This window comes from Vicugna pacos, chromosome 5 (genome assembly GCF_048564905.1).
Source record: "Vicugna pacos chromosome 5, VicPac4, whole genome shotgun sequence".
Taxonomy (NCBI): Eukaryota; Metazoa; Chordata; class Mammalia; order Artiodactyla; family Camelidae; genus Vicugna; species Vicugna pacos.
Window position 1 is genome coordinate 58,000,212 of NC_132991.1, and position 27,124 is coordinate 58,027,335.

Sequence of the window (27,124 nt, forward strand, 5' to 3'; positions counted from 1 at the left end):
GTGACCGAAAACATCCTCATGGCTTATTTATTTTATAACTGAAAATTGGTACCTTTTGACCTCCTTCACTCATTTCATCCACCCACCTCACCCCACCTCTGGCAATCACAATCTGTTCTCTGTCTCTGTGAGCTTGGTTATTTTTTTCTTTTTAGATTCCATACGTAAGTGAGATCATATGGTATTTGTCTTCCTCTCTCTGACTTATTTCATTTATCATAATACCCTCAAGGTCCATTCATGTTGTTGCAAATGGCAAGATTTCATTCTTTTCATGACTGAATAGTATTCCATTGTATAAGTATACCATTACTTCTTAATCCAAAAGCATATACCTTTAATTGTGCAGCTGGGTTACTACATCCCTAATTGCTTTTAAGTGGTTTCGTTGGCGTAGATAAACGAGAGTTCATTATAATAGATGCTTAAGTACTTCATCATATTTTGGTTAGTAAGCAGAATAACCACTACAAATTTCATTTCTAAATTTCATTTAGTAATACTAGATTATAACAAGACAACTGATCTTGAAAATAAAGATTATAGATAAAGGCTTTTCTATTTTAAAAACATCATCCCTATTACAGTCCTCACACAACTCTAGGTAGTACTATTTTAACCTCCATTTTACAGCTGAGAGAACTGAAGCTCCAAATGGTTTGGTGATTTGCCCAAACTCACTCAGCTTGTACATGGTGCATGATAAAACTCCAGAGCCCATGCTCTTAACCACTATGATCTACTATCTCCCATTATCAGCTATATGTATATATATATATAGGAACATATGAGACATGTTAACTGTGATACGCATGTAAGACATTTATGTCAAGATGCAAAATGAGCATTTGGATATAAATGCCTAAGTCTTAGAAGAGAGGTATGGTCAGGATTAAGTTGAGCTGTTGGCATTTAGATGGATTAAAAGTCCCAAGAGTGGATGAGGGTGCACAAGACTAGGGTATAGGCTGAAAAAAGATGAAGGCTTATAACTAAGCCCTAATTCAAGTGATGTCTCCATTTAATAATTCTGAAAACATTAACAATTATTCAGGTTTTTACCTTTGATAAATTTTGGTCTGGATACCCAGACTGTTCACTCTGGTTTAGACCTGACTTGGGGTGAAGGAGTAGGGGAGGGGCCACAGCGCATAGTCCTTACTGATGTAAGTCAGGCACACAACAGGAATAAACCAGACTCCACTACTCCACGGCAGACACCTAACTGAGGAGAGCACAGAGGCAGTGGATGCCATAACCACCAGGTGGGTGCCCCGCAAATGTGACAGACCACCTCAGCTGGCCCAGTGCTTACCTAACCTGCAGAGCCCAGAAACCACAGACAGTAGCAGCACTTGGCTTTATTAGCATGGACAGAGATACAGGGCAGTGTCTGTGCCTTAAAAGATCTATTATTCCATTTATCTTCCCTCTAAACTTCACCCCTTCCCCAGAGCCTGGACAATGTTGTACTGTTCCCTGCTTGACAGTTCAACTTTTTCACTCAGAGCTCAGGCTTCAGTCTCTTCCTACTTTTTTTCTCTTTAATGCCTAGCATCCCTTCTGCAGGGGATAGAATATTATCTGTTTCAGGACTAAAACAGATGCTATTATTCCCATTTTATATACGAGGAAACTGATTCTAGAGAAATTAATAAATTGTCCAAGATCCCAAAGCCAAGAAATAACTGAGCTGAAATTTGAGGCCAAGTCTAAAACGTTTCATAGGGTATGTTACTTCATCATGTACATATGTGGGTGTCCAGTAGTCAATAATCCCATAAATGGTAAAGCAGTATCGTTTATACAAACAAACCTGCCTAAAATGATTAAGGAAATTGTGCTATGTCATTCTGGTACCAGGCATATAAGCAAGAAAAATAATCATATGAACCATATATGTATACAGATATTGTTGGTACCTGAAAAGTCTATATTTAAATAGTTTCATTTTTTAAAAGGCTGAATATAAAATAATGTGTGCAACTACAACCAGTTAATTTACGTATTACATAATTGTGTATGCATATACATTTATGTATGTATATGTTCATTCAAATGTTAATTAAATGGTCTAAGTGTTAAGTAATAAATAAATTACTTCCTAAAATTTTGCACAAAAAATGAACAGAAGCATAATTCTAACAATATATTGACAATAATTGAGGAACTATTCAGTGCTGGATTCTTCAGGATATTTTTCATGCCTACAAAAACACTATTAAGTAGGAGCTATAATGCCCATCTTTCAGAAGAGAAAACCTAGGTTTAAAGAGATTAAGAACTTGCCTAAATTCATACAGCAAGAAAGTCAAGAGGGATGTTAGATGAAACGCTAGGTCTTCTTGGTACCACAGCCCATTCATTTCCCTCACCATATTGTCGCACACGCTGCCATGTCTAAAGTTCCTGCTTCCCCATCTGCTCGTGTAAGTTATATTAACATGCTCTTCTACCAATGTGTACATTCCCCCTGTTCCAAAACTATTATGTTTACATTATGACTTTAGTCTTGTTGATAGGAATACATCATTAGAATGCTGAACTGTATGTCCCGATATGGACATTTACAAATAAAAATAAATAATACCTCCTGAGGAAAATCAAAGACTGATCTTCTTATTCCCTTGCAGCATGGCCTTGTATGAATCACTGAATTTTTTCGAGAAACAAATTCCTTGTGTATAAAACAAGCAAAATAATACCCACCTGACAGGATTGCTGGAGATTAAATGAAATGGCATAGGTTAGAATGCTTATAAAGTGGAAACTGTCTTATGAATATCCTCTTATTAAGGTTAGTATTTCCATTTCCAGGGTTATTATATACTGTTTCTTCCAAGATCACTGAAGTTTTCTTATTCCTACAATTCAGCTCTTCAAAATAGGTATGCTGGCTGTTAAAAACATGACCATTATTTTAAAATACCTTATATAAATTTACAATTAAGTACATTATATTTAAAACAAAGGTAATAAAAACTAAAAACTCATCATACCCTAATTTTTAAAATATATTTCACTATTACCTATGCTCTTCAGCTTTTGCATCTATAGTGTGCAACTGTACATTTCTTTACAACTCTGCATTCAGTGATGTCATACTAGTCATAAGGAACAAGGTACTAATAATATTTTTTAATTTAGTATTTTAAATGTTGAGTTAAGGAATTTAGAGAATTGTCAACAGAGATAAGGAATTTACTACTTTCTAGTAGAATGAGAAAGTGATTATATAGAGTAGGACGTCAGAAGGTGGTAGGTGATTTCCTAACCTAAGAGAATAGATTCAGAATTGGGTCTTTGGGGAATAAAATGGTACAAGAATGGTAATAAGAAGTGGGAGACAAAGTGTGACTATATTGATGCGGTCAGAAAGTAGAATGTGGTTGTTAAATTCAAAGAAGGCTAACCTGGATGTGAAGGTACTTACAGGTCATAGGATCTTTAGTTGCCAATGATAACTACAGAGGCAAGATGGCAAGGCCTGGGATTTCCAAACTGTGCCCTGAGGTGCCCTGCGGTGTCAGAATGAATTCAAAGGGACAGCATGGGATATTCTTAATTTTTGAGGGAAACACAGTGATATGTGACATCTGTGGAACATGGCTTGAACTAGCTGCTCAAGGTATTCTCAATCTCAACATTAGATTATACTATATTTATTCTGATGGTGTCATAGTTTTGCACAGCTAGTCTCTCGCGGTTGCAGAGACAAAGAAAAAATGCTTAATGAAAATTACTGAGAGATAGGAATGAGGGTGGTGATTTCTCATCTGATCCCAAGGTGTGAGAAGCTATGCAGGGCCCAACAGGCACACATATCCCATTAGAAATTGTGGTTACTTAACAATAAAATTTAATGCTGTTTTCCATTTCAATTTATATGTATTATTTTTTTTCAAGTGGCTACTACGTTGTTAAAACTCAAATACTTATTCAGTTATTTGGATCTAACTACTTACTGAAAAAGAACTGTTTGTTCGGGGTTTTTGTTTGTTTTTGGCTTCAGGGACCATGAAAAAGTTGCGGAGACATTACGGGTGCTGTGGACTGAAAAAGTGTAGGAACCTCTGGCTCCTCAAACTCATGAAGAAGGAATGGATGGGTTTCTGGGTGCAAAGCAGCACAAAACATAGCCATATTAAATGCAGCAAAAATGTTGTATTAAGCATATAAAAAGGTATTAAATATAGAAGTGAAGTGTAGGAACCAGAATAATAAGAAATGATGTATGCAGAACTCCTTGTAAAAGCAAAGGATGGAAACAGCCCAAACGTCCTGAAATAGAAGGATGACCAAATCAACTGAGGGACGGCACCTGATGGTGCTGACTGGGCAGCTGTAGAAAGAAACAAATACGTTCTCTAGGCAGCTGTAGAAAGAAACAAATACATTCTCTTTACACCATTGTGAAATCCTCTCCAGGATATAACACTAGATAAAAAAAAAAATCAAAGTGAAGGAAAGTATGTCTAGTATACCATCATTCATCTAAAAGAAGGAAGGGGAAATGAATATATATATATATACACACACACACACACACACACACATAAATGTTGGCTTATATGTAAAATTTAAATGGAATCATTTTTTTTAAATGATCATTAGATTTCAAGCTTTCATCTAGGTTGCAGAAAGCCTGAAGGAAAATACCACTCTCATTTACAGCAACAACAACAAAAAATGAATGATCTGCAAAATCAAAACTTTTCTTGAAGACATCAGAGAACTGAGTTCACAGGGCAACCAACTAAGGCAAAATATAAGGAAAGTCAAGAGCCTTCAGTGATCAAGACACAAGCACTCCTTATAGGGGACAGACTCCACTAGATGCCATACAAGCCAAGGGGAAGAATTCAGCTAAAATTTTCAATGAAGTGCTAAAAGTGTGAGAGTATAGAACCTCTGAGAGTCATCAATGCAGGGAAATGCACAGCCATTGGTGCTTACAGTAAAGTCTGAGCAAACCCTTCGCATGGTGCAGTCCAGCGGAGAGATGAATTCCTTGAAAGACACAGATAAAGCTCAGAAAGAAACATATGACTTGACCAGCCCTGTAACTATTACAGAAATCAAAATAACAGTTTTTTTAAACTATCCAACAACAACAACAAAAACTCCAGGCACCAATTCCTTCACTGGCAAATTTTACATAGTATTAATAGAAGAAATAATATTAACTCTACAAAAACTCTTCCAAATATAGTTAGGAAGGAACACTTCCCAACTGATTTTCTGAGGAGAGCATTACCCTGATGCCAAAATCAGAAGAAAAAAAAAATACACTGCAACAAAATAAAGCTGCAGTCCAGCAGTTCTCATGAGGCCAGATGCAAAAATTCTCAACAAAATACTAGCAAATTGAGTCTGGAAAAAAAAAACCATTAAAATACATCATAACCAAGTGGAGTTTATCCCAGGAATATAAGACCAGTTTAACATTCAGAAAGCAATCAAGCTAATTCATCATAACAACAGACTAGAGTGTCAGGAAGCTTAGGGAGAGTGAAACCCAGAAGATCAGAGTGTAGTCAAATGCAAATGTAGTAAAATGAGTGAAGATTTATGATTGTAGTCACAAATAGTCCAGTGACAAGTTTTGTAATCCAGATGTTCCTGTAAATATTTCAGAGCAGAGACAACTTTTTTGCACTGGATAAACTAAAGGTCCATGGGATTGCTTCCTAGTTTAACTATGGTTAATCCTTCTCCTAAAGGAAAATTTCTACTTCTGATTTATGTCTCTTTTCAAAGTGATGTGGGGATAGGAGATTATAATAATGTTTCTACACCATCAGTCACCAAGAATAGGCAGATATTACTACAGCACACATTTCCATATGTCATCTGTAATCCTCACAAACTGAGAGAAAGAAAGAGAGGAAAAGAGAGAAAGGTAAAAAAGGAGGAGGGGAGGAAGGGAGGAGTGAAGGGGAAGGAGGGACAGAAGAACTGCCTATTCAAAGACAAATAATTTTCTGCATAGAAAAGCTTGAAATATTTACAAAAAAGTTACTAGAACTAATAAGTGAGTTTAGTAAGGTTATAAGACATGAGATCAATCTCTAAATCAATCATATTTCTTTATACTACCAATAATCAATTGGAATGCTTGACATATATTATATATTATATTAAATATATTATATTATAGACATGTTATAAAAATTGTTTTTCTGGGAGACATGTAAGCCAGTGTCCTTAGAGATGAACTGGGTCTCCAGTTATAGAAAAGTTTTTAAAACTCTGATTCCTGGAAACTTTACTAATAACTTCTGTTTGAGTATTTCATATCCAAGGGAGTTTCAATGTCAGTTTATGTTTCTTCTTTTTATCCTAGCTGTGTTGAAGTAATCCTTTAGGGAGCATCATCATATTCTTCTAATGCAGGTACTTATTATTACCCTTATTCTGCAGATAATAACTGAGGCATAGCACTCTTGAAATTTGCTCAAGGTAACACAGTGAATTAGAACTATCTCAGATTTAGAAGTTAGGATTTCACATTTTTTTAGAATAGAATTTACTTTTCCTGGGGTGTAGAATAATTTCCTAATTACACGGAGGAGGAAACAATGGAATGTTATGAAATTTTTGTTGCTGCAGATGCATTTTATTTACTTTATCAATAGGGACTATGTAAATTTCATAAGGCCCTTTGATCAAAAATTTAAATTTTAGGATAAAAACAGCTAGGCATAAAGAGTAAAGAAAAAAATCTGAGATACTGTAGAGTTCAGAAGCAGAGCTTCAGTAAATCCTGCTGGGAAAGCTGGAGAGCTACATGCAAAAGAACCAAACTGGATTACTTTCTCATACAACATACCGAAAAAAACCACAAAAAACACAAAACCAGTAAAACCTCAAAATGGATTAAAGGCTTAAATGTAACACTTGAAACTATAAAACTCCTAGAAGAAAACATAGACACTACGGGCTTAGCAATATTTTTTTGGATCTGTCTCCTCAGGCAAGGGAAACAAAAGCAAAAATAAACGAATAGGACCTAATAAAATAGAAAAGCTTCTTCACAGTGAAGGAAACCATCAACAAAACAAAAAAGTAGCCTACTGAATGGGAGAGGATATATCAAAACAATATGTCTGATAAATGACTAATATCCAAAATATGCAAAGGACACATACAACTCAATATCAAAAAACAAAACAAAACAAGCAAACAAGCTGACTGAAAAACAGGCAGAGGATCTGAACAGACATTTTTCCAAAGAAGATACACAGATGGCTGACAGACACATGGACACATGAAAAGATTCTCACTGTCACTAATCATCAAGGAAATGCAAATCAAAACCACAATGAGATACCACTTCATATCTGTCAGAATGGTTCTTATCAAAAAGACAACAAATAACAAATGTTGGCAAGAATACAAAGAGAATCTTCATGCACTGTTCATGGGAATTAAATTGGTACAGCCACTATAAAAAACAGCATGGAGATTGCTCAAAAAATTAGAAACAGAGCTGCCGCCATGGCTAGTCAGTCGCAGGGCATCCAGCAGCTGCCCAGGCCGAGAAGCGGGCCGCCGAGGAGGTGTCGGAGGCCCGCAAGCGAAAGAACCGGAGGCTGAAGCAGGCCAAAGCAGCAGCCCAGGCTGAAATTGAACAGTACCGCCTACAGAGGGAGAAGGAGTTCAAGGCCAAGGAGGCTGCGGCTCTGGGATCCCACGGCAGCTGCAGCACTGAGGTGGAGAAGGACACTCAGGAGAAGATGACCATCCTCCAGACCTACTTCCGGCAGAACAGGGATGAAGTCTTGGATAAACTCTTGGCCTTTGTCTGTGACATCCGGCCCGAAATCCACGAAAACTACCGCATAAATGGATAGGGGAGGAAGGAAGACGTGCCCGTTCCATGGCTGGCGTTTTAGATGCCTTCATGGAATGGAAAGCTTTAGCAGGGCTTGAGTTATATTCTTGTGAAAAGGCATTAAATTATTTCTGTATATTACATAGTAGGTTCCTTCACTTTTTGCAGAATAGCAGATCTAGCTTCTTCATACAAACTTGGAGCTTATCCAAAGATTTTTATCTTTTTACCTCATATTTCTTAGCAATTTAATGCATATACGTTGTTTTCTTATGCCTTTTTGCTCAAGCAGCATATATATCAATACTGAATTTTTCTTTCTTAGATATAGTTAAACTTTTTTTTTTCTTAAGAAAGAAAGGGATTAAAATTTTTTTTTCCCTAAAGCTTTCTTGAAGGTCAGGGGCTTTATCCATGAAAAAGTAGTAAATAGTTACTTGTAATCTACATGAATCAGCAGCCAGCCTTAAAATAGTCCTTTCTGGCTAAGGGTTAGAACAATGAGTACTAGTATAATTGTTCGGGCTGCTTTCAGTGTCTCTTAATCAAAATTACTAGATGATAGAATTCAAGAACTTGTCACGTGTTATTACTTGGTGTACTGATACTCATTTAAAAGTAAAGACTGTCATACACTTTCCTCTCCAAAAAAAAAAAAAAATTAGAAACAGAACTACCATACAATTCAGCTATTCTACTTCTGGGTATTTTCCCAAAGAAAACAAAAACACTAATTCAAAAAAATGTATGCACTCCTATGTTGATTGCAGCATTATTTACAACAGCCAAGATATGGAAGTAACCTAAATGTCCATCAATAGAAGAATGAATAAAGAAGATGTGGTAGATATATGTATAATGGAATACTACTTAGCCATAAAAAAGAATGAAATCTTGCCATTTGCAACACTGGATGGACCCAGAGGGTATTATGCTAAGTGAAATAAATCAGATAGAGAAAGACAAATACTGTATAATCTCATTTATATATGAAATCTAAATCACAAAACAAACATAACAAAACAGCAGCAGACTCACAGATACAAGGGGGTGTGGGGTGGAGATGCAGGAAATAAGTAGAGAGATTAAGAGGTACAAACTTTCAATTATAAAATAGTCATGGGGATGTAATGTACAGCACAGAAATGTAGTCAATAATACTGTAATAACTTTGTATGGTGACAGATGGTAACTCAACTTATCATGGTGATCATTTTGCAATATATGAAAATATCAAATCACTATTTTATACACCTGAAACTAATATAATACTGTAAGTCAATTATACCTCAATTTAAAAAAAAAAGAGCAAGAGGGAAAAAAAGAAACAGAGCTTATCACTCTAATAAAAGGCTATAAAATATCACACCAGCTTCAGATAGCTGGTTTCAGGTGTATTTAGTTCCCAGTAATGACACCTTTTTCCCACCAGTTCCTTTCTGGTTCTTCCCTTAATATGTAACATTCTTCAAGTATCACAAGGGATATAATATTTTATTTACTATGCTTAGAAAATTCATAAAATATTTTATATTAAAAATAAAAGTTATGAATAAAATAATTCCTTAACAGAATAAATGGAAAAACAGATTCAGTTTGTAGTCTCATGATAGAAATGTTTATGCCTGGATAAAAGTTTATTTAAATCATTCAAGTAAACATTTTAATTAAACTATGTACCTTGAAGAAGAAAACCCAATTACAGGTTTATATTCGTGGAGAACTCTCTATCTAGTTATGTTTTGTTTTCATTTCCCTGACTCTAAGTAAAATCACAATTATTTCAAATATTAGTACCAGTGGTATAATCATAATTTCCAGGTTTTTAACAAAATAATCTCCCAAGAGTTCTAGCTGTCCAACATCCCGCCTACTCTTTCACTTCCTCTCTCGGTTGTTGATGTATACAAACATTCTTTCTTCTGCAAAAGCCATTCGTGCCTCTTCTTTCAAGAGGCCTCAACCACACAAATTCAACCATAGTGGCAGCCACCTACACTGATGACATTCAACCAGCAATAGGTATGGGTTTGATCATTCAGAATTTAATCTCAGCCTTCCCTGCACACTCAATGCCACCATAAAGTCATCGAGAAGTACAGCCACATATCCTTTAGATTTTGTTTTTGTTGATTCACTCATCTGGACACAGTCCCATATGTTATAAAACCATGGAAATGCAAATTTGGTAACAGTAAATGCCTAATCACTATTGGCAACTTTTCAGAAATTAAATATTTCATAACTGTGACTCAGTCATTTACTGCAATCTAACTCACAGAGACGGTTATGTTTAATTTTCCTTCCTTGATAATGTAGACCAAAACTTTTTAAACATGTCCTCAGTCTTTGGGAAAGTAGGTGGACCATGGCACCTGCCTGGCAGACGTTACAGAAGCAGCTAATTTTGATCAACATTTTACACAGCTGTCAGGTATGTAAAGATACACTAGACAGGGCAGCGTAAGAAGTAACTTTCACTGGTGTCATTCACAAGCCACACTGAGTGCTCCATTGTAAGATAGACCCACCAATAACGAAGCCTTCAAATCCAGCTGGTATAAGAGTGGGGCTGAGACTAGGGTCTGGTATATGGGGTACCTAGGCTGGAAAATTTAAAGAGGCACTCACTTGCAGGGCCCTGAGTCCCCACCCTGCTGAAGAGCCCCAAAGTCATGTCTGTAGGATCCAGGAGCACCTGATCTCCACATTCCACAGCTGAAGCAAAGCTTCAGAACCAATCTTCCCTGAGGTAGTAAAGGTTTGCTCATCTCCAGACCAGTGTTTGGAGGGAGACTCAGCTATTTGCCTTGAGGGACCAAGACCAGCATGATGAGCTCATTTCCTTATTAGGATTAAGTCCCTGCACTTCCCGTCAATGACTGTGTGATAAAGACCCAGTAGCCCCCTTTTCAGATCCTAGAGCCCAAAATCTAGTCCAGTATCTCAGGTCCCATCAGTTCCTGACAGAATTCCTGATGCAAATCACCTACTAAGATGGCAATATTACCGCTCCCTTGATTTCGCCTCCTTGCTATTTGGTCTAGAGCCCGTCCATGTTCTTACCCACACATTCCTGGTGCCGTCTGCTGGCTGAGACTGCCCTTTGGCCGGCTAGTCCAGGCTTCTTGGGGTCTGTGGCTCAGTCTGTCTCCTTTCACTTAGCTCCCAGTTAGTTCTACACTATCAGAGTTAACAGGACCATCCAAATATTGTGACAACCACAAGTGTCCCCACATATCTTAAATCTGTGTTCTATTATACTGAGAAAGCAAGGAAAAACTGTTTTGGGGGTATTATTTATTCAAAACCTTGGAAGTCAAGCTAATAATACACATCACTTTTATAAAATACTCAATATTGAACTATGTATTACTAAACCCAGTGAAATATATTAAGAATGTAGCATCAGAGGAAGAGTATACATATCATTCATAAATATGAAATTAACCTATAAGGAAGGGACACAACAGCAACGGACTTAAGTGAAAGCCCCATGAAAGAAGGAAGAACAGCCTAGTTGTACTGTGGGCTCCAGACAGGCAGCCCTAAACCAATCAGGTAAGACAAATGATGCCAAGTAACCCTAAAGTGTGACTTCAAGCAACACAGGAGTTACAGCAGCTGAGGGAGAAGACAGAAGCAACTGGGGATAAATGAAAAAATAAGACAAAATGTGAAAGAACTTTGAAAACATTTCATCACCCCATTAATATGACTATCACCATATTGTTTAGTATTATGTCATCTTGGGTGGCCTCTGTAAGTAACGAGAAACATCAGAACCAGACAGAGCCATAAGAAACAACCCATCCCCAATCCACCCCATAGGGAGATGAACATCTGTAGACAAATCAGCAGTGTTTCTGGCCACTCAGTACAGAAACAATGGTGGGTGAGAGTCAATCCAGAAATTAAACAGAGCTCCCACTAGGCCAGACACTGCCACAGAAGGTGAGGTGCCAAAAAGACAAATAGACTGGGAAGCTCAGTCTCTTTAGCTTTACAGGTAAGCCTCACCATCACCTCCAAACACTAATTAAAATGACATCCCATGTGTCAGGAGGGGTGTGTTCCTATTAGGTTCCTACCAGATCAACTGCAGTGAACTCTAGAGGTTTGGGGGAATGGAGCCAGGAGGTGTGTTAAGAGAATGCCAAATTTTAGTTTTTAAATAATATAATATTTGGAAGTTATGTTTTCAAAAAATAATTATCTAGTGATTCAAAAATAATTATCTGGTGAATAAGACTTCAAATCTGAATGTACTGTCAAAATTTTAACATATTTCATAGTTTCTTTTCAGGGCCAGGTATTACAAACCAAGGCAAATAAAATCCACTTTCATCAAACCTTCTCCAACTTGCTATACTTCCTCAAGTTTTGTCTTTCATTGTGCTCTTCCATATTCTGAACAAAGGGACACTTTAGAACTAAACTCTTTATCCTTCGCAAAACAAGATTCATTTCATTATCTTGCATTCTCTATTACTCCTACCCTTAATGTGGTCTTAGCCACCCATATTAATTACAACTTTTAACCAATTTAATAACTTCTATTTTATAAAGAAAAGTGGAGGTAGATTATTGAGAACTGTTATATGTAAGCTTTTTAGCATGTGAACAAAGTTCATAACTGCACACAACACAACTGTCTACAGCCACACATTTCTTTTACACCTTCTCAAAGTGGCAAAAATGAGCATGTACATTAACATGGCCCAAGAGGACAGCCATTCTATGGCATATAAAGGTGAGAAGCAAAGTATATAAACTTAAAACTATGTTTTTAAATCAATGTTGCAATATTCAACTTTTAAAATAAATAATTTAGCTATCTAATGATTAATCATTCATTAATTCAATTTAATGCTATCTTAGGGTTTTAAATTACCTAAAATGTTGCAATTATCTTTAAACTTACATAGCACAAAACATAATTACTGTTGATATAAAATAAAAAAGTATGCCTAAATTACTCATTTTAGTGAACACATGTTAACATTTTTCATAAACAAAGTCTCTGGCAATAATGCTACCTTACATCATGAGTAAATCAATATAAGAACGAATAATTAGGAAATTCAGATTAGCTAATCTCTTCATGATAAAACAAATCAGAATGTCATTAAAAATGTACGTGTATTTTACTTAACATTGAAAACTCAAAGAAAAGGCATATCATTGCCTTTTTTTTTAAACCAAAATGATTAATCCAGCTTGATTTCTTCAAAGACTCTTAAATATATACATTTGGATTCTTCAAATACTTCTAATCTAGCAGTTTTTGTAAGAAGAACTTCACTTCTTAAGGTTAGCACATTTAATATATTAGAAATTCTGGGCTTTTTTGTAAATTTGGGTATTTATGCAAGTGCATGCATATGTTCATAGAACAATCAAAACAGAGCTCCTTTAAGAGACATTACAGTGGAATTTATTAAAACCCTCCAGAGTATGAAAACATTTTACATTTACTTAGCAAGATATAAAGGCTGTTATAAATTATGGATGAAGACACACAGAGAGCTTATAACTTCAGTTATACAACCTCAATCCCAGGTTGAATGTACAATCAGAAACACAAAAACTCACCAGTCCAGACCTCAAAAAGCTGCTCTCCGTTCCAGTGGGCACAAAATTCTTAATCAATTTGAGCTCATAAAGGAAAAAGGAAAAGACTAAAAAACTGGATTGTTTGTCATCTCATTTCTAATAGAGACTAGGTCTCCATTATCCAACAGACTAGATCTCCAGTATCCAACCATCACCGAACAGCTAGACCATAAAACCAAATTCCCAATCATTGCTATCAATGTGGAATAACTTAGCCATGCACAAAACAGAAACAAAAACTATTTTAATCAGTAAAAAGGAAAAATAGACAGTAACCTTAGTTCTATAACCACTTTGGATTTCAAAAACAGAAAATCATGTCTCTTGTGCAAATATAAAATGAACATATTCAAAGTTTTATTCAACTCATTAACTAATGAGGGAACAAGTAAGATATTAAAACTAATTCAAAGAGTTTATGAGGAACTAGACATATATTAATACAGAAATGTTAGGATTGCAGAGTTAGATGCAAAACTGATTAATGTCACAACCTATAGGGTTATCTGGCCCACCAGATAGAAATTATTTGCATCTCTGCCAATTTTCACAAGTTAACCTCTGCCCCTACAGAATTCTAAAACAGTTCAGTCAATAAAAAACAATCAAGCCCCGAAAAACTATGAAAGAACATCTGTTAATCTCTTGTCTACCTTCAAGTTTTGGATAATTTTTCTCAGAGGAGTGTGGTATTGCAAATATTACACGGGACACATTTATACTAAAAAATTATTCATTTATCTTAAGTTCATATTTAACTGGGAATCCTGAATTTATTTTTTAACTCTAATAAGCAGTTAACAAAAACCTTACCGAGTCTGTACAGTTCCATTGCCAACAATGTATCTTAAATCTGTGCCAAGCTTCATATTCTTGCGTAGATAATAAATATTAAGCGGTAGTGCTTCTATTCTTTATATTTACCACTGGGAGGCGCATATAACTCACAGACTATGGGATGCCAGCGGGTTGACGAAACCACAAGAGCGTTTCAACATCGCCTCCGCTAGGGGACGGTTGGGGAACCTCTCAGACTCCACAGCCAGGCTCTGCTCACGACGTGAGTCCCTAAGCATCAGTGCGCACGCGCGCAACTGCTCCCGGGCCCGACCCGGACTGCGCAGGCGTTCCAGGGAGCGCGCAGACGCCATTGGTGGGGCTCACGGAAGGGGTGGAGACCCTGGGAGCGCGCCCGCGCTGAGGCTGAGGGCAAGAGCTGCTGGGGCGCTTTTCACGTCCTGGGTTTCTGGTGCTCCGTGGAGATGCCCAGCCGGGGTGGGCGACCCGAGGACGGTGCCGGGCTGGTCCCTGCCGACATCTCGACCCCGCACAAGGAAGATCTTAGCAGCAAGGTGAGTGTGGGACGAGGTGACAAGGCCCCAGGCTCGGAACAGGGCGCTGCTCGTCCGCGAAGATCCAAGCGGGCGCGCGGTCCGGTCTCGGCCTTGCCCGGCTGCTTTGACAGCTCCAGTTAGAGACCTGAAATTTGCCCCGAGATTAGACCCAGGTGGCAGTGGGGCGGAGGTTTGGTTGGGTTTTTGTTTTTGTTTTTGCTTTTCACTTTTAGAAATATCGCTTACCCTAGATCTGCTGCAAGTATTCTCCATCTCAGAAAATGTCACCATCATCCATTCAGTTGTCCATGCCAGTAACCTGGGAGCCAACCTTTATGTCCATCACGAAGTCTTATGAGTTTTACTTTTGAACCGTATTTCAAATATGTCCTTTTATCTCCGTATACACTCTTAACTTCCACAGCCAGCCACTTTTGTTTATCTACCATCAGGAACGCTTCAGAGATTTCCTAACTGGTCTCTCCTCATCCATTGTTACCTTCTTCCTTTCTATTCTTCGCTATAGCCGGAGCAATGATCCTAAAACACGTATCTATCACTGTTCTACTCCCCACCACATCCACCCCCAAAAGAGAAGAGAATCAATATAAATCTTAATCGACATAAGTAGACAAAACCTTTAAAATATATTGAAGATGAAGATGGCTATAGCCTTTTCAAGTAGTAGGTGCCCTAAATGCTACTTTGGTTCTGTCCCAAATTAACAGTGGCATGTTGGGTATGTCCGTGGTCCCTCTGTCACAGTGTCCTTGTCTGAAGAACTAAACTGACCTGTGTGTCTGCCATTCATAAAATGAATGGGAAAGCTCTGATGAATAACAAGTCTCAAGAAAGTTGTACAAATTCAGTCTTGGAATTCAACTCAGTCTAGTCAGATACTACACTGTCAGTTGGAGAGATGGAAGGGTACATATCTGTACAAAGTGAATTTTCAAACCATACAGCCCACTCTAGTTACTACCATAGCAGGTGACTTATGCTGATATATGACAGATCCCTGTGAGAGGTAGAACAAAGATTTTTATCTGCTTTTAGAGCCAGTAGTAATACTGTAATCAATCATGTTCACAAGATAACTACCTTTACTGAAAAGAGTTTCAAAGAAACGTAATTTCCACTTAATTGCCACAGCTCCTATTAATAAAAAGTAAGACCTAGTTCCACAGTGTCAGCCGTGTGCTAGCCTTTGAGATACAAAGAGGAATAAAGCAAAGATGGAAAGTGATAGGTCACACTGCTCCAGATAGAGCATTTAGTACTACTTGCTTGTTCTGAATGTCTGGCTGCACCATTTAGTTAAATCATGAAAAGTACCTGGTGGGGATGAGAAGTGGGGGGACTAGCCCACTCCTCATTCCATTTACTATTTTAAAAAAGCTAAAATATAACTTAAATCATTGAAAAATTGGTATTACGTTTGGTGCATATTGTCTTTTTTTTGATATTGTCTATTTTAAGTAAAAGGTAAAAATGTTATTTAGTAACTATAGCTCTTGCATGAATATGTATACTGATTACCAACACCAACTCCCTATCTGGGTTCAGTGGGCCATCTGACACGTAAAAAGTGCAATCACTGTTTCTTCCTCCAAATTTCCTCCACCTGCACCCCCCACAGACTGCTGTTGAAAAGAATCTATGTATTCACAGACTGCCCATTCGGACAGTCAGTACATTATCACCCCTTATCCCAGCTCTTTAATTTTAAAGGTCCCTCATTGAGCATACTTTGATAACCTTTGATTTGAGAAAGTTTTCTTTATTTCAACAGATTAAAGAACAAAAAGTTGTCGTGGATGAACTTTCTAACCTGAAGAAGAACAGGGTGAGTTATTAGAGTTATTTTGAATACTATGCCAAAGGGTTTGATTATATCTTATTAACTATACAAAAAAGTTACAAGAACTACATATAAATTTATATTACATTTATGTCAAAATTTGCAAGATTACAACATCTTCTTAGTTAAGTTGCAAAAAGCAAAAAGTGTCCAAGATTTTATATATTTATTATATACAAATATCTATATAAAAATCATAGTTAATACCTTTTCCCGATCATATGCAACTGACATTACCTTTGTACCAAATGACTACTAATGGTATTTATTTTATACCTGAATTCGGTGTTTTCTTTTGAAATAAATTAACTTTAAATGTATTGAGAAGGCAGGAAGCTATTCCTTTAAGTGAATGTGTATAATAGTTGAAAAAACAAAAAAGACAAATGCTTCTCCCCCTCCACATTTTTTTACATCAAGCATCCAAATCATTAACCTGGTCATTTAATGCCATTTCCATTAATGTATTCATAAACAAGTAAGCTACTGCTTCGTGTGTTATTATACTGCCAAAAATGACATTTTAAAGTTAAGGAAGAAATGATTTGAGCCCTTTAAAGCTTTTTAAAGAGTACTTTGATAACTGACAGGTTAGACATTTCTGATATTGTCTTTCATGGAATATTGAAGATACGACTGATACAGACTTTCTAGAGGGAAAATTGGCAGAAAGCATCAAAGCTTTAAAACTATGACTCTTTGACCCAACAGTTCTATTTATAGGAATTGATACTTAGGAGAGAATCATGAGAGTGCACAAAAATTTAGTTACAAAGCCTTCATCACATTGATTTATAATAGTGAAAAGTTGGCAACACCCTAAGTGTCTAAACTTGAGTACTGACCAAATAAACTAATATTATTAAAGAAAAGTGGTATAGTATATGCAGAGAAAAAGAGTTTTACTTCAGTGTTAGCAGTAGCAGCTTCTAGACAGTAGGATAATGGGTGACTTTTGTTTGTTTATCTGTATTTGCTAAGGTACTGTTCTAAATGTATGTTACCGAAGTTCAAGAATAGGGTTCAGTTTTGACATCTGCTTTTTAGATCAAATCATGATATTAGCCTAAATTATGTTTTGCAGAAAGTATATAGGCAGCAACAGAACAGCAACATATTCTTTCTTGCAGACCGAACAGAAATGCTTTCTGAAAGCAAAAGTAAGTTTTTTTGGTATATTATATGGTAATGCACAGAAATTCTTTTGTGGTCTTTCTGTAGAAATTCATGGTAGAGTCTAAATTATACTGTCTATATCTGAATGTTTAAATATATATATACACACACACATATATATATCTGAAGATTGGATGGTGTTATACCTATTAATAAAATTAATGCAGTGCTTTGGTTTTCCTCAAGTTAGCCTTCCAAAGATGAGTATACAGGGAAAAAATTTTTAATGAGATATGTTAGAAAGCAATAATTATTAACATAAGCTTTCGAGTTTTAGACAGATCTAAGTATGAAATACTGTTCTACCACTTTCTACCTTTGTGATTTTGAGTGAAGCACATTGAGCCAACAAGTCTTGTAGGGTTTAAATAAAATGGTACATATTTATAAAGTGCGTAGTTCAGTGCCTGAGTCAAACTAAGCATTTAACGAACAGAAGCTGGTTTCTAAAAGATAAACATTCTTCATTAGAAGCCTGTTGTAAATTATTGTTTGAACTAACACAGTGCATGTACTCAAATGGTGTGATCTTAGTAAATAGCTTGTTTTGCCTTATGAATTACTAGGTAAAGGTCCAAGAATTTTTATTTCACTCAATATTTCTTCTCCCCTCCCCCACAGATATACTGGATGAGCTGAGAAAAGAATACCAAGAAATAGAAAACTCAGAAAAAACCAAAGTCAAGAAATAGTCAACTTGATTTCACATCACCATGTGTGGCATTTGTTGTGCTGTAAGCTTTTCTGTTGAGCATTTTGGTGAAGATTTGAAAGAAGATTTACTGTGTAATCTTAAACGTCGAGGCCCCAATAGCAGTAAACAGCTGTTAAAGTCTAATGTTAACTACGAGTGTTTATTTTCTGGTCATGTCCTTCACTTAAGAGGTGTGTTGACTGCCCAGCCTGTGGAAGATGAAAGAGGCAATGTATTCCTCTGGAATGGAGAAGTCTTTAGTGGAATAAAAGTTGAAGCTGAAGAAAATGATACTCAAATAATGTTTAATTATCTTTCCTCTTGTGAGAATGAATCTGATATTTTGTCACTCTTGTCAGAAGTCCAAGGTCCTTGGTCTTTTATATATTATCAAGCATCTAGACATTCTTTATGGTTTGGTAGGGATTTTTTTGGTCGTCGTAGCTTGCTTTGGCATTTTGGTAATTTGGGCAAGAGTTTCTGCCTCTCTTCAGTTGGTTCCCAAACATCTGGAGTGGCCAATCAGTGGCAAGAAGTTCCAGCATCTGGAATTTTCAGAATTGATCTCAAGTCTACTTCCATTTCCAAATCTGTTGTCTTAAAATTGTATCCTTGGAAACATAACTCTAAGGAGAATGTTATCAAAGAATGTGTCAATAGTCTGACTCATATTTCAGCAGACTTGCCAACATTTGTATCGGTGGTAGCAAATGAAGCCAAACTTTATCTTAAAGAACCTGTCATTCCTTTAAATACGATGTTGCCACAAGCCCCACTTGGGACCCATTGCAGTAGCATTTCTAGCATCCCACCAACAAGAGAGACCCTTCAGGTCTTTCTTACCAATGGATGCATGAAGAAAGTAGTTCAGCAGTTCATTGATGTCCTGACTGTTGCAGTCAGTAGACGTGTCTTGTGTTTACCCAGAGACGAAAACCTGACATCAAGTGAAGTTTTGAAAACTAGTGAGAGGAAAGCAAATGTTGCGATCCTGTTTTCTGGGGGTGTAGACTCCATGGTTATTGCAGCCCTCGCTGACCGTCATATTCCTTTCGATGAGCCAATTGATCTTCTTAATGTGGCCTTCATGACTAAAGAAAAGACCACACCAACTAGTTTCAACAAAAAAGGGAGAAGACAGAAAGATCATTGTGAAATACCTTCTGAAGAATGCTCTGAAAATGTCACTGCTGCTTCTGCTGCTAGTCCCGGTGAACAATTCAATGTACCAGATCGAATCACAGGAAGAGCAGGGCTAAAGGAACTACAAGCTGCCAGTCCTTCCCGGACTTGGAATTTTGTCGAAATTAATGTTTCTCTGGAAGAACTTCAAAAATTGAGGAGAACTCGAATATCCCACCTAGTTCAGCCCCTGGATACGGTGCTGGATGATAGCATTGGCTGTGCAGTCTGGTTTGCTTCTAGAGGAGCCGGTTGGTTAGTGACCCAGGATGAAGCAAAACCATACCAGAGCACTGCCAAGGTAGGACACAGCACTGGGCTCACCACTTCTGAGACCGAATTTTGACGCTTAAATCTTTTAGCATTTAAGTTGCAAGACTATAGCGTGTTTCAGTTGCACTTAAACTATAGCACAATATATATAACTTTTTAAAAACTGGGCATTTTTTTATTTTATGGCTTTGCATTGTGGTTTTTCTCTGAAAATGTTATCTTTGGGATTATGATTTTTTTAAGCTTTGCCTTTATCTTAGTTGCTTTCCTGACTGTACAGTAGGTAACACTATTATATGAATTTCTTTAAACCTTTGTAGGTAGTTCTTACTGGAATTGGTGCAGATGAGCAACTCGCAGGTTATTCTCGCCATCGTGCCCGCGTTCAGACACACGGGTTGGAAGGACTGAATAAGGAAATTGCGATGGAACTCGGTCGAATTTCTTCTAGAAATCTTGGTCGTGATGACAGAGTTATTGGTGATCATGGAAAAGAAGCAAGGTAACTGTTATCTGTCTGAGGGTGAGTGGGTAATTTTGTAAAAACTGTAAAAGGAGTTTTTAGATTACTCTTTTTCTGGAGACCGTTCAAATGAATAACAGTAGCAGCAATATCTTGGCTTTATATTTCAGTCAGTCAGTCAGTCAGTCAGTCAGAAGCAAAGCTGAGGAAGGGCCAGAACTCATCCTCCAAGAAATAAATGGCTTTTCAGAAATTTTCATAGATGATATAATGACGTGATTGCTTTTAAGACTGCAATGAGAAAGACTGTAAAACTGAGATAGTGAAATACTGAGAGAAGGTATTTAAAGGGCTTTGTTTGGTTTTAAATGTTTGCTTCCCTCCCAGTAAAGGCGTAGTCCTCCTCCAAGCTTTCTCCTCCAGTGTGAGAGACCCTGGCCTCGCCTCTAGAGTCATTTCTGCATGTACGGGCGTTCCTGGGTATGATGCTGCAGGTTCAGTCCCTGACCACTGCAGTAAACCAACTCATATGAAGTTTTTGGTTTCCCTGTGCGTACAAAAGTCATGTTTACACCAAACTGTAGTCTATTAAGTATGCAATAGCATTATGTACCCCAAAAATGTATATATCTTAATTTAAAAAAAAGCAATCACAGAGGTAACATTAAGATCACTGATCACATATCACCATAACAAATATGGTAATACTGAAAAAGTTTGAATATTGCAAGAATTTCCAAAATGTGACACAGAGACTCAAAGTGAGCAAATGATATTGGAAAAATGGCACCACTGATAGACTTGCTCGACGCAGCTTGCCACACACACGCACGAGCACACACACACAAACGGCAGTATCTGTGAAGCACAATACAACAAGGTATGCCTGTATAGATTCACGTTGATTTAAACGGTAGTTTCAATCCTAAATTCCCCTCTGTAATATGTTTTTTAAACACAATTTTGTCACATGTTGCAGATTACCTAAAAATTTCAGAAATCAGGCACTTTCATGTATATATTCTTTTGTAACCTTAGTTTATGTTTACCTACAACCTATTTCTGATGATAGTAAACAAGTGTTTGAATACAGTTTTTTAAAGCACTAAGGATAAAAGATGTGTCACTTAATTATAAAAAGCAGAAATTTGTTCAAGTCAGTTAATTTATTAAGTGGTAGTTTCACTACAAGGGTGCAAGCATGCAAGTACAAGGAGTCCAGATAAGCTTTGTGGGAGTGGGAACAGCATCATGCACCAGCTCGCAGACTTCACTGTTCCTGTCTCTACTCCAGTCTTTCCTGCCTCCCACTGAACCATGATTGCCTTTACATGGTTGTCATTCCTGTGTTGCCATTTCTGCCATGTGTAAAACTTTGACTACGAGGTCATTATTCTGTCATAATTTTCAAAATTTCATTATAAGGAAATACACAATGCCACAATACAGAGTGTGTAAAATGTTTTCCTTTTGAAGAGTGTATGTGTATGGGAGAGAAAGAGAAATTCAGTCCACTATTTCAGCTAGATCAGAGAAAAGGGAATTTATTTTATTCAGTAAAAGCAATAACATTTCTAAAGACCTCCATATGATACCCTTGGGTAAAAATGGATCAGAAGAATGTTTAAAACATACAGCTAATACAGAATTGTGATTTAACAAAAACCATTATAGGGGCTAGATCTAAACCAACTTATGGATTTGGGCATACATATTAACAGTAATCTATTGATTAGCTTCTCTTTAAATTTGCTTTTACAATTAATTCATTTTTATAAAAAAATGCCTTTGCCATTTTTGCTCTCTCTAGTTAAGCTAGAATAAAATGTAGGGAAATAGAAACACTAGTGTAACTGTACTGCATTTTAAGGAATTGTGGGGCAGGGGAAGGGATTAGAGTATTTTAAATGAAAAAAGAACAGAATTTGGTAGGAAATTAGGGGAGCCAAAAAGGCAGAAAGTTAATCTTTTTTGATCTAATATTTTGTTCTGTTATACCTATTTGTCACCATTTAATCAATTTAAATGTAACTAAACAATTTTGATGCCATAAAGTTTTACCGTAAGTGAATGTTTCACAAGTTCAGGATAATACAGCTCTTCTATATTGGTTTTGCATCCCTAAATTCAGTATCTTTTGACATGTAAAGAGCACACACAGATTGAATAATTGACTGAAGACCATGCTGTCTTCAGGGCATCCCCAAAGATATCTTGTGAAAAAATTTGAGAATTTCTTTATCTTTTAGCATATGTATTAAAACTAATCAGGTGTTGTGAAATACTTTTTAATGTGATTAAACTTTAGCTGTAAAATTGAGTAAATAGCTAGAATTTTTTAATTTAGAAAAATAGTGCCATCAAGAATTAATTTATACTGTGAATTTTAACATATTAAATAAAATACAAAAGAAATAATCACAACAGATTGATTTTTTTTAATAGTGGTTATACTTTTTATTTTAGATTTCCTTTCCTGGATGAAAATGTTGTTTCCTTCCTAAATTCCCTACCAATTTGGGAAAAGGCAGACTTGACTTTACCCCGTGGAATTGGTGAAAAACTAATTTTGCGTCTTGCAGCAATGGAACTTGGTCTGACAACCTCTGCTGTTCTGCCGAAACGGGCCATGCAATTTGGATCCAGAATTGCAAAAATGGAAAAGAATAATGAAAAGGCATCTGATAAATGTGGAAGGCTCCAAGTCAGTTCCTTAGAAAACCTTTCTATTGAAAAAGATTAAAATGTAATATTTCACAGTGTAACGTTTACTGAATGATGATTTAAAAAAAAAAAAAGACGCTCTGTTGTATAATGTGGCTTTAAAGTTCATTATGTGAATTTTTATTTAACTTTGTAGCTTAACACAACCAACTTATTCAAATCGACACTCCAGAGAAAGAGAGACTATACTTGAAAGAACAACCTGGATTTTTTTCTAATAGAAAAGTCTAGTATTTTTTTTCTCATGTAAACCTGTTTATTCTAGGAAGAGCAACTCATTGAGAGATAAAACTGTTTATATGTACTGTTCATTGTTTCTAAGAACAGATTAGAGCCTTAGCTTTTTAAACTTACATACTTATCAAAGGAATAAAGCCAACCACAAAATAAGAATCAACAGAATGCAGTAATCCAATCATAAAGGACAGTCAAATGTGCTTACACATACTCAAGACATCAATCATCTGAGTTATAAATAAGTAATTCCTTTGTGTCCTTTTTCTTTTTCTTTTTTCTTTTTTTGAGATTCCACATATAAGTGATATCATGGCATTTTTCTTTTCCCTTTCTGGCTGGCTTCACTTACAATGATGATCTCTACAACATGGATATTTTAAACTGTGATATTAACATTGTTTTGAACTCTTACATGGAGTAATGTCCCACCAGCAACACTAGAAGAAAAGCAGCTTTTACTGACTCTTTTCATGGTATCTACATCCAGAAATAACTCAATTTGTTACTGTTGTTATTTGACAGATGAGAGAACTAAGGTGTAGAGAAGCTAAGTTTGAGGTTCACACTCCTGAGCAATACGTGGCTCATCTCCTGAGGCAGCTCACTGTCCCACTCTGAGAACTTTTAAAAACTATTTTAAACATTCTCCTGTCCCACAGATCTCTAATCTCCCTCTTTTCCCCATTCTCAGCTCATGACCTAGGCTTTTCACAGAGAACTCCAAGTCATCAAGCCAAGAACTACAACCCTTTCCAACACCAGAAATTCTAACACATCTGTTTGTGCCCCCATCCTTCTCTCCCTTCTTCCCATTCAAAAGAAAAATGTGTGGATCCACCTGTTCTCTGTACCCCAGACCTTCCTGCCTTTCAGAAACCTTATACCCATCTCTTTAGTATCTCCAGCCTCTTCTCTATAGCATTACTTAAAATGTTCTGTAGTCTATACCAACTTAAAATGAACACCCCAGGTCCTCTATCTTCCTCTGCTTACATTCTTTTGCCTCTCATCCACACTCATCCTCTCCACCTTTTCACCTTTTCACCTATTCACTGCACTCCAACCTGACATCCACCCACATTATTCAGTTGTGGCCACCATATACCAAGGTCATGTTTGGGATCTGTCCCCAGTCAGGGCTGACACCCTTTCTGGATCTGGACATACTTTGATTCTTTTAATCATAGTGGGAAAGAAATTTCAGAATACTGGCTGATACATATCAGAGACTTTCACATGCCCTGAATTTATTCCCTGGTAAATGCAATGTTCAAACCAGATTTAGATATTACATAAATAACTTTCATTCTTCTGTCTGAAGGCAGACAACTGCAAGAGTGTACATGGTCCTGAGCACTAAACAGATGTTGCTCATATTGGGAGTAGATACACTAAGATTTGCCCCATAGCCTAGAGTTGAATTTAATAATAATTTTTGAGTAACAATACAGTTCAATGGTAAAAATACACCAGGCACTATTCTATAAGCTTCACACGCATAATTTAATCAATTGAATCTCTGAAGGGAAACTCCAGCTTACCTGCTCCAGCAAGTGTTCGTGTTTTTTGTTCGTTTTTTGGTTTTGGTAGGGTTTTTTTTCAGTCCCCAGAGGGCCTGATTGTTTACAACTTTCTTGCTACTTAATCCCATAAACTCTGGAATGAAGGTCTATGTTAATCCTTAAACAAAGGAACAATCTTTCCTAAGATTTGTTGAGACACAGAACAAACCGTCTGGTACCTGAACAAAAAACCTTTAGATACAGGAATTTACATAAATCGTTCCTACTTCATAAGTACAAATGTGCAAATCTCTTAAAGAAGGCAGTGACTTTCTGACATCTCTTGCCCAGGAAGAGCAATCACAAATTTACTATTATTACTATTATTCACTACGACCACAGCAGCTAAAATAATGACATGGTTGGAGTAAGAGAAATTCTGCCTCCAGTCACCAAAAACTCCATGTTGCAAAATTCAGTGGAAAAGCTCAGATCTCCCTTGACCTAGCAGCCACATCCAATAAAGCTGGCCGTTATTCATGAAACACTTACCTTGGCTTCTGTGACCAATTTTGGTTTTCCTCCTGCTCTCCTGACCACTTGCTCTTCGTCTTCTTTGCTGACTCCACCCTCTCCACTTCACACTTTGAATATTAAATTCCTCAGGTTTCCATTCTGGGTTCTCAACTCTCCTCCTCTGGTCTCGCCCTTGATTTCAGCCACTGTCCTGGCCTCAGTTACCTGAAGCCTGCCTAAATGTATAACGTCTAACCACAGCGGCCCGTTCTCAGCTCAGACCTGTGTATCTCAGGCACATCCGACATTTCTACTTCGTTCTCTCACGGGTACAACTGAACTCTTAGTCTTGCCCCAGTCTGTTGCTCCTGACAGAAATTTGGGTGTCACCTAGACAACCACCTTCTTTTCCAACTCTATCACTATTCAGTCTGTTACCAATAGGCCATCTCATTATTTCTCAAACTCATCCACAGCCCTCCATTCCACTGTCACAGTGCAAGCCTGCCACTACCATCTACTGCCACCAATCTAGCCTAAACTTTTAGAATGAAGTCCAAAAGCTTTAACTCGGCAACCTGCCGAGGGTCTGGCCCTTACCTACCTCCTCCGCTAATTTTGTGCCCAAATCCCTCTTATTCTCTATGTAAAGTTTTGTTCCCATGTATGGCACTGTTTAAATACAGCTGTATAATGATCTGTGTAACTGTAAGCTCGTTGGGTGTTGTGTCTGCCGTTTTCTTCGGTCTCCAACTCCGAGCACAGTGCCTGTCTCACAATAAGCGTTCCGTCAATGGTCGTTGAACGAAAGAATGATGATGGAGGTGGGATTCCAACTCAGGGCCAGCTCAGAGCCTGGCGCCCTCGCCTCTGCCACTCTATTTTTGTGCTTTCGCGGAAACAAACACTGAAAGCAGAAAATGGTGCAGATGCAGGGCGCGCAGAGCCCGAGGCAGGACTGAGTTCTAACCGGGAGGGCGGGGTGAGGGGGCACTTCTGCCCGGGAGGAACCTGCGCCGCCGCGAGGGAGCGCGACGCCGTGGAGGCCCGCCTGCGGGAGCACAGGCGCGCCCCCTTGCGGCGACGCCCGGCCGCCTCAGGCCCGGAGGACCAACGGTTTCGGCCCGCGCCCGGGCGGCGGCGGGGTCCGGCCGAGCGCTGGACGGCGGGCGAGGCCCAGGGCTCCCAGGAGGACGGGGCGGCTGCGCGAGGCGAGCAGGCTTCCCCAGGCCCTCGCCTCAGGAGGGTCGCTCCCAGCCCTCCCCGCAGCGGCGCCCTCGCCCTCGCCCTCGCCCACGCGGGGCTCGTGACGGTGGACTCGGGCCCAGCGAGAGGCCGTTGGAGGCGACCGCTTACCCCCGCCCGCCGGAACACTCCGAGACCAGCGTGGACACCCCTTCCTTCTCCTGTACAAGAACACTGACATCTCAAAGTAGGTTTCTTCCCTTTCCTCTCCTTTTCTCCCCTTCCCCTCCCCCTCCCCTCCTTCCCCCCTTTCCCCCTCCCCCCTTTCCCCCTCCCCCCTCCTCTCCTCTCCCCCCTCCCCCCCTCCTCTCCTCTCCTTTCCCATTTCCCGTGGCCGTGTGGGCACAGGTCTTGGTCTTGAGGTTGGGCGAACCTGAGTAGGTTCTGATTCTGAAGGTGCGAAACCTCAGTCAGGCACGTTCTGTAACCTTCCTAGTCTCCAGCGTGGGGATGCCAACGCCTGT

General features: G+C 38.0%; 3 protein-coding genes and 1 pseudogene across 12 annotated transcripts in view; all 4 read left to right on the top strand.

Moving 5' to 3' along the window:
* The first annotated feature begins 7,500 nt into the window (after positions 1-7,500).
* LOC102534922 (V-type proton ATPase subunit G 1 pseudogene) lies at positions 7,501-7,978 on the top strand (annotated as a pseudogene).
* A 6,632-nt stretch (positions 7,979-14,610) lies between these two features.
* On the top strand, positions 14,611-18,809 carry ASDURF (ASNSD1 upstream open reading frame). The gene is made up of 4 exons (XM_006209990.4): positions 14,611-14,805; positions 16,580-16,633; positions 17,733-17,808; positions 18,446-18,809. The coding sequence occupies exons 1-4, from the start codon at positions 14,716-14,718 to the stop codon at positions 18,514-18,516; spliced, it is 291 nt and encodes a 96-aa protein (XP_006210052.2). The 5' UTR covers positions 14,611-14,715; the 3' UTR covers positions 18,517-18,809.
* On the top strand, positions 18,538-23,251 carry ASNSD1 (asparagine synthetase domain containing 1). The gene is made up of 3 exons (XM_072961296.1): positions 18,538-20,001; positions 20,294-20,475; positions 22,903-23,251. The coding sequence occupies exons 1-3, from the start codon at positions 18,538-18,540 to the stop codon at positions 23,177-23,179; spliced, it is 1,923 nt and encodes a 640-aa protein (XP_072817397.1). The 3' UTR covers positions 23,180-23,251.
* A 3,239-nt stretch (positions 23,252-26,490) lies between these two features.
* Positions 26,491-27,124, top strand: part of ANKAR (ankyrin and armadillo repeat containing) — a 57,475-nt gene continuing 56,841 nt past the window's right edge. For 2 of the 10 annotated variants that reach the window (XM_072961283.1, XM_006209989.3), the window contains exon 1: positions 26,508-26,847. The gene's annotated coding sequence lies outside the window, so the exon portion shown is untranslated. Of the gene's footprint in view, positions 26,848-27,124 lie in introns of all 10 variants that reach the window. The other 8 variants (XM_072961287.1, XM_072961288.1, XM_072961292.1 and 5 more) reach the window with 7 other exon arrangements.